This window comes from Oncorhynchus gorbuscha, unplaced genomic scaffold, assembly GCF_021184085.1.
Source record: "Oncorhynchus gorbuscha isolate QuinsamMale2020 ecotype Even-year unplaced genomic scaffold, OgorEven_v1.0 Un_scaffold_295, whole genome shotgun sequence".
Lineage (NCBI taxonomy): Eukaryota > Metazoa > Chordata > Actinopteri > Salmoniformes > Salmonidae > Oncorhynchus > Oncorhynchus gorbuscha.
This window is the reverse complement of record NW_025745159.1, coordinates 1293-15069: the sequence shown is the minus strand read 5'-3', so window position 1 is coordinate 15069 and position 13777 is coordinate 1293. Positions and strand designations below refer to the sequence as shown.

The window sequence follows — 13777 nt, the reverse complement described above, 5'->3', positions numbered from 1 at the left end:
AGGAAGCCCATCCGGCAAACACAAATAGACACAGGTGCAACTAATAAGACAAAACAAACAGAAAACGAAAAAGGGATCGGTGCCGAACAGGCAACCGAAGTTGATTCACAACTGTTTTTTTTACCCACTTTCTTTATATTATATATTGGTTTTCGGAGTTTGTAAGCGTTTATTAAATAACTCCATTTATACCAGTTTCGTTCTCCTGCGCCTGCCTACCCTCCCGCACCTGACTACCCTCCTGTGCCTGACCCCCCTCCTGCGCCTGACTACCCTCCTGCGCCTGACTACCCTCCTGTGCCTGACTTGCCTCCTGCGCCTGACCACCCTCCTGCGCCTGACTACCCTCCTGCGCCTGACCACCCTCCTGCGCCTTACTACCCTCCTGCGCCTGACTTCCCTCCTGCGCCTGTGCCTGACCTCCCTCCTGTGCCTGACCTCCCTCCTGCGCCTGACTACCCTCCTGCGCCTGACCTCCCCCCTGTGCCTGACCTCCCTCCTGCGCCTGACTACACTCCTGCGCCTGACTACCCTCCTGCGCCTGACCACCCTCCTGCGCCTGACTACCCTCCTGCGCCTGACCACCCTCCTGCGCCTGACTACCCTCCTGCGCCTGACCACCCTCCTGCGCCTGACTACCCTCCTGCGCCTGACCTCCCCCCTGTGCCTGACCTCCCTCCTGCGCCTGACTACACTCCTGCGCCTGACTACCCTCCTGCGCCTGACCACCCTCCTGCGCCTGACTACCCTCCTGCGCCTGACTACCCTCCTGCGCCTGACTACCCTCCTGCGCCTGACTACCCTCCTGCGCCTGACTACCCTCCTGCGCCTGACCACCCTCCTGCGCCTGACTACCCTCCTGCGCCTGACCACCCTCCTGCGCCTGACCACCCTCCTGCGCCTGACCACCCTCCTGCGCCTGACCACCCTCCTGCGCCTGACCTCCCTGCCACCAGCACGCACCCCATTACAGCATCTCTCTGATTCAGAGGGGTTGGGTTAAATGAGGAAGACACATTTCAGTTGAATACATTCAGTTGTACAACTGACTAGCTACCCCTCTTTCTCTTGAACTTTCCTCTACAGAAGTAGGCTATCTAACCTACACATTGACATTATCTCAAGATGCTGAAAGAAATAAATCATATTTCTCCACTCCTGTTCCCAAGTCAAAATGTAGCCTACATTTGGTGGATCAATTTTACTGCAATTTTTTAAAAATTCTGTAGGTGTTAATATGAAGGCTCTGTGAGAGGTTATTCTACTACTCTACTGTTCTGTTCTGGAATCCAATGGAGGAGAATTCCACATTCTACATTCTACATTCTACAGTCAGTGTCCAGATGTCAGTTTCCATTTATCCCATCTGAACAGTAGGCTACAGGTTCCTGTGACGTTCCATAGGCCTGTTTGAAGTCCCCCGGTCTTGTGACTGTTGAATTTGTAAGGCTACAGCGTCTCACAATCATCACAGCATGACACAACTGCTATCATCCTCTTCTACTACTTCACCTAATCTAATCTAATGAAAGAGAGAGGGATGGAAGGAAGGTTTGGCAGAGGAGGAATGGGGAGGGGAGGAGGAATAGGGAAGAGAGAAAGGAAGAGAGGAAGACAGGAAGGAGGAGAGGAGGAGGAATAGAGAGGAAAAGAAGGAGGAGGAATAGAGAAGAGAGGAAGGAGGAGAGGAGGAGGAATAGAGAGGAAAAGAAGGAGGAGGAATAGGGAAGAGAGAAAGGAAGGAGGAGAGGAGGAGGAATAGAGAGGAAAAGAAGGAGGAGGAATAGGGAAGAGAGGAAGGAGGAGAGGAAGACAGGAAGGAGGAGAGGAGGACAGGGAGGAGGAGAGGAAGAGGTATAGGGAGGAGAGAAAGGAAGGAGGAGAGGAGGAGGAATAGAGAGGAAAGGAAGGAGGAGAGGAGGAGGAATAGAGAGGAAAAGAAGGAGGAGGAATAGGGAAGAGAGAAAGGAAGAGAGGAAGACAGGAAGGAGGAGAGGAGGAGGAATAGAGAGGAAAAGAAGGAGGAGGAATAGAGAAGAGAGGAAGGAGGAGAGGAAGACAGGAAGGAGGAGAGGAGGAGGAATAGGGAAGAGAGAAAGGAAGAGAGGAAGACAGGAAGGAGGAGAGGAGGAGGAATAGAGAAGAGAGGAAGGAGGAGAGGAGGAGGAATAGAGAGGAAAAGAAGGAGGAGGAATAGGGAAGAGAGGAAGGAGGAGAGGAAGACAGGAAGGAGGAGAGGAGGACAGGAAGGAGGAGAGGAGGACAGGGAGGAGGAGAGGAAGAGGTATAGGGAGGAGAGGAATGATGAGAGGAGGAGAGGAGGAGAGGAGGAGGAGAGGAGGACAGGAAGGAGGAGAGGAGGACAGGGAGGAGGAGAGGAAGAGGAATAGGGAGGAGAGGAAGGATGAGAGGAGGACAGGGAGGAGGAGAGGAAGAGGAATAGGGAGGAGAGGAAGGATGAGAGGAGGACAGGAAGGAGAAGAGGAGGACAGGGAGGATGAGAGGAGGACAGGGAGGAGGAGAGGAAGAGGAATAGGGAGGAGAGGAAGGATGAGAGGAGGAGAGGAGGATGAGAGGAGGACAGGAAGGAGGAGAGGAGGACAGGGAGGATGAGAGGAGGAGGAATAGGGAGGAGAGGAAGGATGAGAGGAGGAGAGGAGAGGAGGAGAGGAGGATGAGAGGAGGAGAGGAGGACAGGGAGGATGAGAGGAGGAGGAATAGGGAGGAGAGGAAGGATGAGAGGAGGAGGAGGACTTGTCTTTGATCAGTGGACCATAGGAGCAGCACTCGCTGTCCACCGAACACAGACCTGCTCCACAGCTCCCGAGGAACGCAGGTCAAATTCCTCTTTCGCTCACTCCCTGGCTGTGTCCCAACTGACACCTTATTCTCTATATAGTGCACTACTTTGGACCAGAGCCCTATTCCCTATATAGTGCACTACTTTGAACCAGAGCCCTATTCCCTATATATTGCACTACTTTGGACCAGGGCCCTATTCCCTATATAGTGCACTACTTTAGACCAGGGCCCTATTCCCTATATAGTGCACTACTTTGGACCAGAGCCCTATTCCCTATATAGTGCACTACTTTGAACCAGAGCCCTATTCCCTATATAGTGCACTACTTTGGATCAGAGCCCTGGTCTAAAACCTTATGGGCTCTAGTCAAAAGTAGTGCACTATATAGGGAATAGGGTGCCATTTGGGACGCAAACACCTCCTGTCTCTCCGCTCTGCAGAATCACTTCTAGTCTTTCCGACCTCTTTCAGACGCTGTGAAAACAGATCAGCAGCTGTGAAAACAGATCAGGCCAGGAGGACATGCCTCAAGACTACAAGATCAGGCCAGGAGGACATGCCTCAAGACAGGCCAGGAGGACATGCCTCAAGACAAGATCAGGCCAGGAGGACATGCCTCAAGACTACAAGATCAGGCCAGGAGGACATGCCTCAAGACTACAAGATCAGGCCAGGAGGACATGCCTCAAGACTACAAGATCAGGCCAGGAGGACATGCCTCAAGACTACAAGATCAGGCCAGGAGGACATGCCTCAAGACTACAAGATCAGGCCAGGAGGACATGCCTCAAGACTACAAGCCCGAAAGATTTACAAGCAACATAACCAAAGCTGATCTATGAAGTAGTCAGCCATCTCCTGAAAACAACACGAGTGTTTGGTAATATCATCCTGCGGATGGACGTATATAACAGCATAAATATGCCATTCACAGTGTGCTGGTGGGAGCTAGTGGTAACCTGCACCGTCCATTCACAGTGTGTTGGTGGGAGCTAGTGGTCTAGTGGTAACCTGCACCTTCCATTCACAGTGTGCTGGTGGGAGCTAGTGGTCTAGTGGTAACCTGCACCGTCCATTCACAGTGTGTTGCTGGGAGCTAGTGGTCTAGTGGTAACCTGCACCTTCCATTCACAGTGTGCTGCTGGGAGCTAGTGGTCTAGTGGTAACCTGCACCTTCCATTCACAGTGTGCTGGTGGGAGCTAGTGGTCTAGTGGTAACCTGCACCGTCCATTCACAGTGTGTTGCTGGGAGCTAGTGGTCTAGTGGTAACCTGCACCTTCCATTCACAGTGTGCTGCTGGGAGCTAGTGGTCTAGTGGTAACCTGCACCGTCCATTCACAGTGTGCTGCTGGGAGCTAGTGGTCTAGTGGTAACCTGCACCGTCCATTCACAGTGTGCTGGTGGGAGCTAGTGGTCTAGTGGTAACCTGCACCTTCCATTCACAGTGTGCTGGTGGGAGCTAGTGGTCTAGTGGTAACCTGCACCGTCCATTCACAGTGTGCTGCTGGGAGCTAGTGGTCTAGTGGTAACCTGCACCTTCCATTCACAGTGTGTTGGTGGGAGCTAGTGGTCTAGTGGTAACCTGCACCTTCCATTCACAGTGTGCTGCTGGGAGCTAGTGGTCTAGTGGTAACCTGCACCTTCCATTCACAGTGTGCTGGTGGGAGCTAGTGGTCTAGTGGTAACCTGCACCGTCCATTCACAGTGTGCTGCTGGGAGCTAGTGGTCTAGTGGTAACCTGCACCTTCCATTCACAGTGTGTTGGTGGGAGCTAGTGGTAACCTGCACCTTCCATTCACAGTGTGCTGGTGGGAGCTAGTGGTCTAGTGGTAACCTGCACCTTCCATTCACAGTGTGCTGGTGGGAGCTAGTGGTCTAGTGGTAACCTGCACCTTCCATTCACAGTGTGTTGGTGGGAGCTAGTGGTCTAGTGGTAACCTGCACCTTCCATTCACAGTGTGCTGGTGGGAGCTAGTGGTCTAGTGGTAACCTGCACCTTCCATTCACAGTGTGCTGGTGGGAGCTAGTGGTCTAGTGGTAACCTGCACCTTCCATTCACAGTGTGTTGGTGGGAGCTAGTGGTCTAGTGGTAACCTGCACCTTCCATTCACAGTGTGTTGGTGGGAGCTAGTGGTAACCTGCACCTTCCATTCACAGTGTGTTGGTGGGAGCTAGTGGTCTAGTGGTATGCTGCACCTTTGCAGAATGCTGCCGACCAATTCAGCCATAGTGTCTGGTGCTCTGCTGTGACAGGGCTCATCCTGTCTTCATTGCAGAGTTCCTCAAAGCCCAATCAGAATAGTGAGATTAGGGGGGGGGAGTTCAGAGGTTGTGCTGAATGGGAACAATAGTGTATTAGTGCCCTGCAAGGAGAGATGCAAAGCGCTTTGCAAGTATTGTGCCAGATGGGAAGCTCACTCCTCAGCCTGAATAGCTCCGGTAGCTAGCTGAATGGCTCCGGTAGCTAGCTGAATGGCTCCGGTAGCTAGCTGAATGGCTCCTAGCTGAATGGCTCCGGTAGCTAGCTGAATGGCTACAGTAGCTAGCTGAATGGCTCCGGTAGCTAGCTGAATGGCTCCTAGCTGAATGGCTCCGGTAGCTAGCTGAATGGCTCCTAGCTGAATGGCTCCGGTAGCTAGCTGAATGGCTCCTAGCTGAATGGCACCGGTAGCTAGCTGAATGGCTCCGGTAGCTAGCTGAATGGCTCCGGTAGCTAGCTGAATGGCTCCTAGCTGAATGGCTCCGGTAGCTAGCTGAATGGCTACAGTAGCTAGCTGAATGGCTCCGGTAGCTAGCTGAATGGCTCCTAGCTGAATGGCTCCGGTAGCTAGCTGAATGGCTCCTAGCTGAATGGCTCCGGTAGCTAGCTGAATGGCTCCTAGCTGAATGGCACCGGTAGCTAGCTGAATGGCTCCTAGCTGAATGGCTCCTAGCTAAATGGCTCCGGTAGCTTGCTGAATGGCTCCGGTAGCTAGCTGAATGGCTCCGGTAGCTAGCTGAATGGCTCCTAGCTAAATGGCTCCGGTAGCTAGCTAAATGGCTCCGGTAGCTTGCTGAATGGCTCCGGTAGCTAGCTGAATGGCTCCTAGCTAAATGGCTCCGGTAGCTAGCTGAATGGCTCCGGTAGCTAGCTGAATGGCTCCGGTAGCAAGCTGAATGGCTCCGGTAGCTTGCTGAATGGCTCCGGTAGCTAGCTGAATGGCTCCGGTAGCTAGCTGAATGGCTCCGGTAGCTAGCTGAATGGCTCCTAGCTGAATGGCTCCGGTAGCTAGCTGAATGGCTCCGGTAGCTAGCTGAATGGCTCCTAGCTGAATGTCTCCGGTAGCTAGCTGAATGGCTCCTAGCTGAATGGCTCCGGTAGCTAGCTGAATGTCTCCGGTAGCTAGCTGAATGGCTCCGGTAGCTAGCTGAATGGCTCCGGTAGCTAGCTGAATGGCTCCTAGCTGAATGGCTCCGGTAGCTAGCTGAATGGCTCCGGTAGCTAGCTGAATGGCTCCAGTAGCAAGCTGAATGGCTCCGGTAGCTAGCTGAATGGCTCCTAGCTGAATGGCTCCGGTAGCTAGCTGAATGGCTCCTAGCTGAATGGCTCCGGTAGCTAGCTGAATGGCTACAGTAGCTAGCTGAATGGCTCCAGTAGCTAGCTGAATGGCTCCGGTAGCTAGCTGAATGGCTCCTAGCTGAATGGCTCCGGTAGCTAGCTGAATGGCTACAGTAGCTAGCTGAATGGCTCCAGTAGCTAGCTGAATGGCTCCGGTAGCTAGCTGAATGGCTCCTAGCTGAATGTCTCCGGTAGCTAGCTGAATGGCTCCTAGCTGAATGGCTCCGGTAGCTAGCTGAATGTCTCCGGTAGCTAGCTGAATGGCTCCGGTAGCTAGCTGAATGGCTCCTAGCTGAATGGCTCCGGTAGCTAGCTGAATGGCTACAGTAGCTAGCTGAATGGCTCCAGTAGCTAGCTGAATGGCTCCGGTAGCTAGCTGAATGGCTCCTAGCTGAATGTCTCCGGTAGCTAGCTGAATGGCTCCTAGCTGAATGTCTCCGGTAGCTAGCTGAATGGCTCCGGTAGCTAGCTGAATGGCTCTGGTAGCTAGCTGAATGGCTCCTAGCTGAATGGCTCTGGTAGCTAGCTGAATGGCTCCTAGCTGAATGGCTCCGGTAGCTAGCTGAATGGCTCCGGTAGCTAGCTTTTCGGTGACGGCTGGATAAGATGCTTCAGAAGGGTGGTCAGTCACGGTGTGTTTGTGAGGCAGAGCTCCTGGGTTGGAAAGGTAGATGTGCAGAAGATGAATGTGCAAGTAGAGATACTGGGGTGCAAAGGAGCAAGATGAATAAATAAATAACAGTTTATTATTTAACAGGAGAGGTCGAACCAAAATGTGCTGTTAAAATGAGATATATTTAAAATAAAAGCAATGCAATAGAGAAACCCTGCCATGCATCTCTAACCTCCAGGGTGAGGTTACTCTTGGCGGGTCTCCAGTTGTGAATGGGATGCGGAAGCCCCGCCTATTTCGGGATATGACGCGAACCAATGAAAAAGCCCAGTGCGTCATGGAAGAACGTCATATCGTCATCAGACGCCGTAGGGTTGGAATGCCTCTGTGTGAGATCCAGAACAACTCACCAAACATTTTTTTTTTTTTACAATTGGGATATGTGACGGATATGTTTCTTTAAAATGTATAACAATAATTTCCCGACGCTTCAAGAGACTGAGTTGTCTTTCCTTGGACTAGGGAGAGTAAGAGAGAGAGTGTTGTGAATGCTGCTAAGTCGAATTGCTTTCAACTTATTTATTGAATTGCAGAATAGCAGGCTTGGCACATTATGTTATATCGTTCGTTTGGACCATGGAGCAGTTCAACACGGACCGTTATAATGTGAGTCCTGAATCTCTGGATGTTTGGGCAAGCTAGTCAAGTTGGCTACATTCTTGTCGCCCTGTGTAGCTGGCCAGAACATTGTGATTGTGTGCTGCTGGAGCGTTTAGGCTACAAAGCAAGAAAGTGTCTGCTTCTTTTGTCATACAGGCAGATGAAACACTGAAGATGAACCCGCTAATAGCATAAAGAAATGTAAGGTCCGGGTGCATCTTCAATCCCTAACTTACCAGGAAGGTAGTCTACTCTTTAAGTGCTGGAAGATAGCCACTGTTCACCATAACTATTGACAAGGGGAGAAGTAAATGATCATTATACATCGCCCACATGCGCTGGATCAATCGTCGGCTTGGGGAAAGGAATCAGAAGGTGGTGGACGTGTTGAGCGCAAAACCCTTCCTGGCTGGAGGAAGATGGCGCAGCCGTTCAATTGGAAGTAGTGGCGAGAGGAGTGAAACTTCATCGGGGCTCGTTGGATTTACTAGACATCTCGACCCTGATCGAAGGACACATGCAGGCCAAAAACGGTACTTAATTCTGTCCTCCGCCGGTGCGTGTCTCATTCTGTTGTTGTACTGTGGAGGGATGCAAACCCCGCTATCCAGAAGCAACAACCGGCGTGATGACCGCAGCATCGATGGACACCACGGGAGTCCCCAGTGGCACCACTTCTCTGGGTCCCTGCAGCCGTTCAGCCCCTGGGACCAAATGGAGACCGAGGAGTACAACGTTCACATATCGCCACGACAGAAGAGGGATGTCATTTCGGGAGTTTATAACGGGAAACGTTGCCGGATGGACTCCTGCTTTGATTTTTCCTTGTGCAAAACCAACGGATTTAAAGTTTACGTTTACCCGCAACAGAAAGGAGAGAAGATGTCCGAGAGTTATCAGAATATTTTATCTTCCATTGAAGCTTCCAGGTTCTATACGTCTGACCCGGGACAGGCTTGTCTGTTTGTCCTGAGTTTGGACACTCTAGACAGGGACATTCTGTCTCCGCAGTATGTTCACAACCTCAGAACTAAAGTCCAGAACTTGCATCTGTGGAATAACGGAAAGAATCACCTCATCTTCAACCTCTATTCGGGAACTTGGCCCGACTACACGGAAGATCTGGGCTTCGACTTTGGACAGGCCATGCTAGCCAAGGCAAGCATAGGCACAGAGAACTTCAGACCCAATTTCGATGTCTCCATCCCTCTTTTTGGGAAAGACCACCCCAGCGCCGGAGGGGAGAGGGGCTATTTAAAATACAACTCTATCCCACCGTACAGGAAATACATGCTTGTGTTCAAAGGGAAACGATACCTCACTGGAATCGGATCAGACACGAGGAATGCATTATATCACGTCCATAACTCTGAGGACGTGGTGCTGCTCACCACATGTAAACACGGGAGAGACTGGCAGAAGCACAAGGATGCCCGCTGTGACCTCGACAACGCCGAATATGACCAGTAAGTACATGACCATTGTCATGGTCCTGTATAGAGAGAGGTCTGTTGTCGTTTTTAGATTTTTTCAGTTACTTGTGAGGGTGGCAGTGTGACATCACTCACCAGCCTTGATGTGTGGCTGGCTTGGGACACATCAATGGATCAGTGTTGTCTGAGGTTGTTCGGACCCAAGGGAATTCATTAACTCAGTCGATATATTGAAACAAACCTCATTAATAGAATGGAATAACAGTGGTACTGCCCAGTGTGTTTATAACAGTGGTACTGCCCAGTGTGTTTATAACAGTGGTACTGCCCAGTGTGTTTATAACAGTGGTACTGCCCAGTGTGTTTATAGCAGTGGTACTGCCCAGGTCCCTATAACAGTGGTAAAACCGTCTGAATAAACAGTGACTGCCCAGTCTCTGTTTAGTCAGTGGGCTCCCTGTCCTCCAGACCCTGCAGTACTGTTTTACTCTGACTGTGGCTCAGCTGGCACACGTTCATCAGGGCACAACAGTTTTGAAACCTCCCACTTTAAAACAAAACAAGCTCTTCTCATTGGACAATGTCCTCTTAGTCCCCCGTGTGTTTTGAGTCTTGTTTTCATTGCGTTTTATTGCCTAATGAACACAACCCTGCCCTGTGTGTTGGACTGTGGCTCATTGATGGGTTAGTGGGGTATCTGTGGTACATTGCCCCGGTGACAACAGGGAAAGCCTACCCCCACTGTTGACTCAGTCACTTCCCAGCAGCAGGACCCCACTCTGTTTGCATCCCAGTGGTACTGCTCCCTATTCCTAGTTAGTGCACTAGTTTTGACCAGGGCTGATAGGTCTCTGGCCAAAAGTAGTGCACTATATATAACAGTGGTACTGCCATTTGGGATTTATACAATGGCCCCTGGAATGTGTCCTGTTTAAACTTCCTGACTGTGGTGGCGCTGTGTGTGGATGGTGCTGGGTGGCTTAGAGCTTCCTACCCCAGCAGTGGGCCCCAGTGGATAACAGTGGTTAGGGCCGAGTGTGTTTATAGGGTACTGGCCTGTTTACTTTATCAGTAACTGCCCAGGTGTTTACTATCAGTAACTAGGGCCGGGCCTGTTTAAAAACTTTCATCAGTAAACTAGGGCCGGGCCTGTTTAGTTTCATCAGTAACTAGGGCCTGGCCTGTTTTCTTTCATCAGCTGGCACTAGGGCATCAGGGCACTGTTTTGAAACCTTCACTTTAAAACAAAACAAGGCCTGTTTACTTTCATCAATGTCCTCTAGTCCCCCCCGCCTGTTTTGAGTCTTGTTTTCATTGCATCAATGAACACAACCCGGGCCTGTTTTGGACTTTCATCAGTAACTAGGGTGCCGGGCCTGTTTACTTTCATCAGTAACTAGGGGCCGGGCCCCACTGTTTTCTTTCATCAGTAACTAGGGGCCGGGCCTGTTTTCGTTCATCAGTAACTGGGGCCGGGCCGGCCCTGTTTTCTTTCATCAGTAACTAGGGGCCAGGCCTGTTTACTTTCATCAGTAACTAGGGCCGTGCCTGTTTACTTTCATCAGTAACTAGGGCCGGGCCTGTTTTCTTTCATCAGTAACTAGGGCCGGGCCTGTTTTCTTTCATCAGTAACTAGGGCCGGGCCTGTTTACTTTCATCAGTAACTAGGGGCCGGGCCTGTTTTCTTTCATCAGTAACTAGGGGCCGGGCCTGTTTTCTTTCATCAGTAACTAGGGGCCGGGCCTGTTTTCTTTCATCAGTAACTAGGGCCGGGCCGGCCCTGTTTTCTTTCATCAGTAACTAGGGGCCAGGCCTGTTTACTTTCATCAGTAACTAGGGCCGTGCCTGTTTACTTTCATCAGTAACTAGGGCCGGGCCTGTTTACTTTCATCAGTAACTAGGGCCGTGCCTGTTTACTTTCATCAGTAACTAGGGCCAGGCCTGTTGTCTTTCATCAGTAACTAGGGGCCAGGCCTGTTTACTTTCATCAGTAACTAGGGGCCGGGCCTGTTTACTTTCATCAGTAACTAGGGGCCGGGCCTGTTTACTTTCATCAGTAACTAGGGCCGTGCCTGTTTTCTTTCATCAGTAACTAGGGCCGGGCCTGTTTACTTTCATCAGTAACTAGGGCCGGGCCTGTTTACTTTCATCAGTAACTAGGGGCCGGGCCTGTTTACTTTCATCAGTAACTAGGGTATGGGCCTGTTTTCTTTCATCAGTAACTAGGGTATGGGCCTGTTTTCTTTCATCAGTAACTAGGGCCGGGCCGGGCCTGTTTTCTTTCATCAGTAACTAGGTCCGGGCCTGTTTACTTTCATCAGTAACTAGTGCCGGGCCGGGCCTGTTTTCTTTCATCAGTAACTAAGGTACGGGCCTGTTTTCTTTCATCAGTAACTAGGGGCCGGACCTGTTGTCTTTCATCAGTAACTAGGGGCCGGACCTGTTGTCTTTCATCAGTAACTAGGGCCAGGCCTGTTGTCTTTCATCAGTAACTAGGGCCAGGCCTGTTGTCTTTCATCAGTAACTAGGGTACGGGCCTGTTTCCTTTCATCAGTAACTAGGGCCAGGCCTGTTTCTTTCATCAGTAACTAGGGCCGGGCCTGTTTTCTTTCATCAGTAACTAGGGTACGGGCCTGTTTTCTTTCATCAGTAACTAGGGCCGGGCCTGTTTTCTTTCATCAGTAACTAGGGCCGGGCCTGTTTACTTTCATCAGTAACTAGGGCTGGGCCTGTTTACTTTCATCAGTAACTCGGGTACGGGCCTGTTTACTTTCATCAGTAACTAGGGCACGGGCCTGTTGTCTTTCATCAGTAACTAGGGGCCAGGCCTGTTTACTTCATCAGTAACATGTTTACTTTCATCAGTAACTAAGGTACGGGCCTGTTTTCTTTCATCAGTAACTAGGGCCGGGCCGGGCCTCTTTTCTTTCATCAGTAACTAGGGCCGGGCCTGTTGTCTTTCATCAGTAACTAGGGGCCTGGCTTGGGAACCCAAACATTTCTTAAGCTGAGACATTTCCGGTCCCGTCATGTCGGACTAAGATCATAACGTGGTGTCAGAGGTCCTTCAACCTCGTCAAATATAAAACACCACAGATTTTTTATTTCACACCAACTAATAATGTTCCTGGAGTTTTGTCAGAGTTTTTAGAGTGACAACGTAACCAACTGCTCTCATGTCTCTTCGTTGAGCAGAGCCGTTGCTATGGATACTCAGAGCGCCATGAGCAGAGTGCATGCAGAGCGAGCGAGTCACAGACTGACAGAAGCAGCTCATGGATTTACACACGGAAGGAACTTATTTCGGACAGGGCCGGGGGTTTAAATTTGGCAGAAGCAATCGAGCCTGGATAGTGTAGGGCTTGGGTAGGATTCAGGCTTAAAATACATGCAGGGCGCTAGTGTGGGGCTGTTACTGTGTGGTGGGGGCTGTTTCTGTGTGGGGCTGTTACTGTGTGGGGCTGTTACTGTGTGGTGGGGGCTGTTTCTGTGTGGGGCTGTTACTGTGTGGGGCTGTTACTGTGTGGGGCTGTTACTGTGTTGGGCTGTTACTGTGTGGGGCTGTTACTGTGTGGGGCTGTTACTGTGTGGGGCTGTTACTGTGGGGCTGTTACTGTGTGGGGCTGTTACTGTGTGGGGCTGTTACTGTGGGGCTGTTACTGTGTGGGGCTGTTACTGTGTGGTGGGGCTGTTTCTGTGTGGGGCTGTTACTGTGTGGGGCTGTTACTGTGTGGTGGGCTGTTTCTGTGTGGGGCTGTTACTGTGTGGGGCTGTTACTGTGTGGGGCTGTTACTGTGTGGGGCTGTTACTGTGTGGGGCTGTTACTGTGGGGCTGTTTCTGTGTGGTGTGGGGCTGTGTGGTGTGGGGCTGTTTCTGTGTGGTGTGGGGCTGTGTGTGTGTGGGGCTGTTACTGTGTGTGGCTGTTACTGTGTGGGGCTGTTACTGTGTGGGGCTGTTACTGTGTGTGGCTGTTACTGTGTGGGGCTGTTTCTGTGTGGTGTGGGGCTGTTACTGTGTGGGGCTGTTACTGTGTGGGGCTTTTTCTGTGTGGGGCTGTTACTGTGTGGGGCTGTTACTGTGTGGGGCTGTTACTGTGTGGTGTGGGGCTGTTACTGTGTGTGTGGGGCTGTGGGGCTGTTTCTGTGGGGCTGTTTCTGTGTGGTGTGGGGCTGTGTGTGTGTGGTGTGGGGCTGTTTCTGTGTGGTGTGGGGCTGTGTGTGTGTGGTGTGGGGCTGTTTCTGTGTGGTGTGGGGCTGTTTCTGTGTGGTGTGGGGCTGTTTCTGTGTGGTGTGGGGCTGTTTCTGTGTGGTGTGGGGCTGTTTCTGTGTGGTGCTGTGTGTGTGTGGTGTGGGGCTGTGTGTGTGTGGTGTGGGGCTGTTTCTGTGTGCCTGGGGCTGTGTGACCCCCCTTCAAAAGGAACGTTGTCTGCCCTTTATGGATCAGCTGAGGACCTACTATGGCTTCTGTCCACACAGATGAGCCGCCAACAGGAACATCTACCCTGTAGACACTGGCCCACGACACGACCAGTCATAAGTTTGGACACACCCAATCATTCAAGGGGTTTTCTACATTGTTTAATAATAGTGAAGACATCAAAACTATGAAATAACACATATGGAATCATGTAGTAACCAAAGAAGTTTTGAGATTCTTTGAAGTAGCCAC

At 51.2% G+C, this 13777-nt stretch overlaps 1 protein-coding gene across 1 annotated transcript; it reads left to right on the top strand.

Moving 5' to 3' along the window:
• Nucleotides 1–7917: 7917 nt before the first annotated feature.
• LOC124017649 (exostosin-1-like) lies at nucleotides 7918–9141 on the top strand (the record flags this gene model as incomplete). The annotated part of the gene is given in 1 exon segment (XM_046332910.1): nucleotides 7918–9141. A coding segment is annotated over 1 exon segment (1133 nt), but the record flags the coding sequence as incomplete, so codon positions are not given.
• Between the last annotated feature and the right edge of the window lie 4636 nt (nucleotides 9142–13777).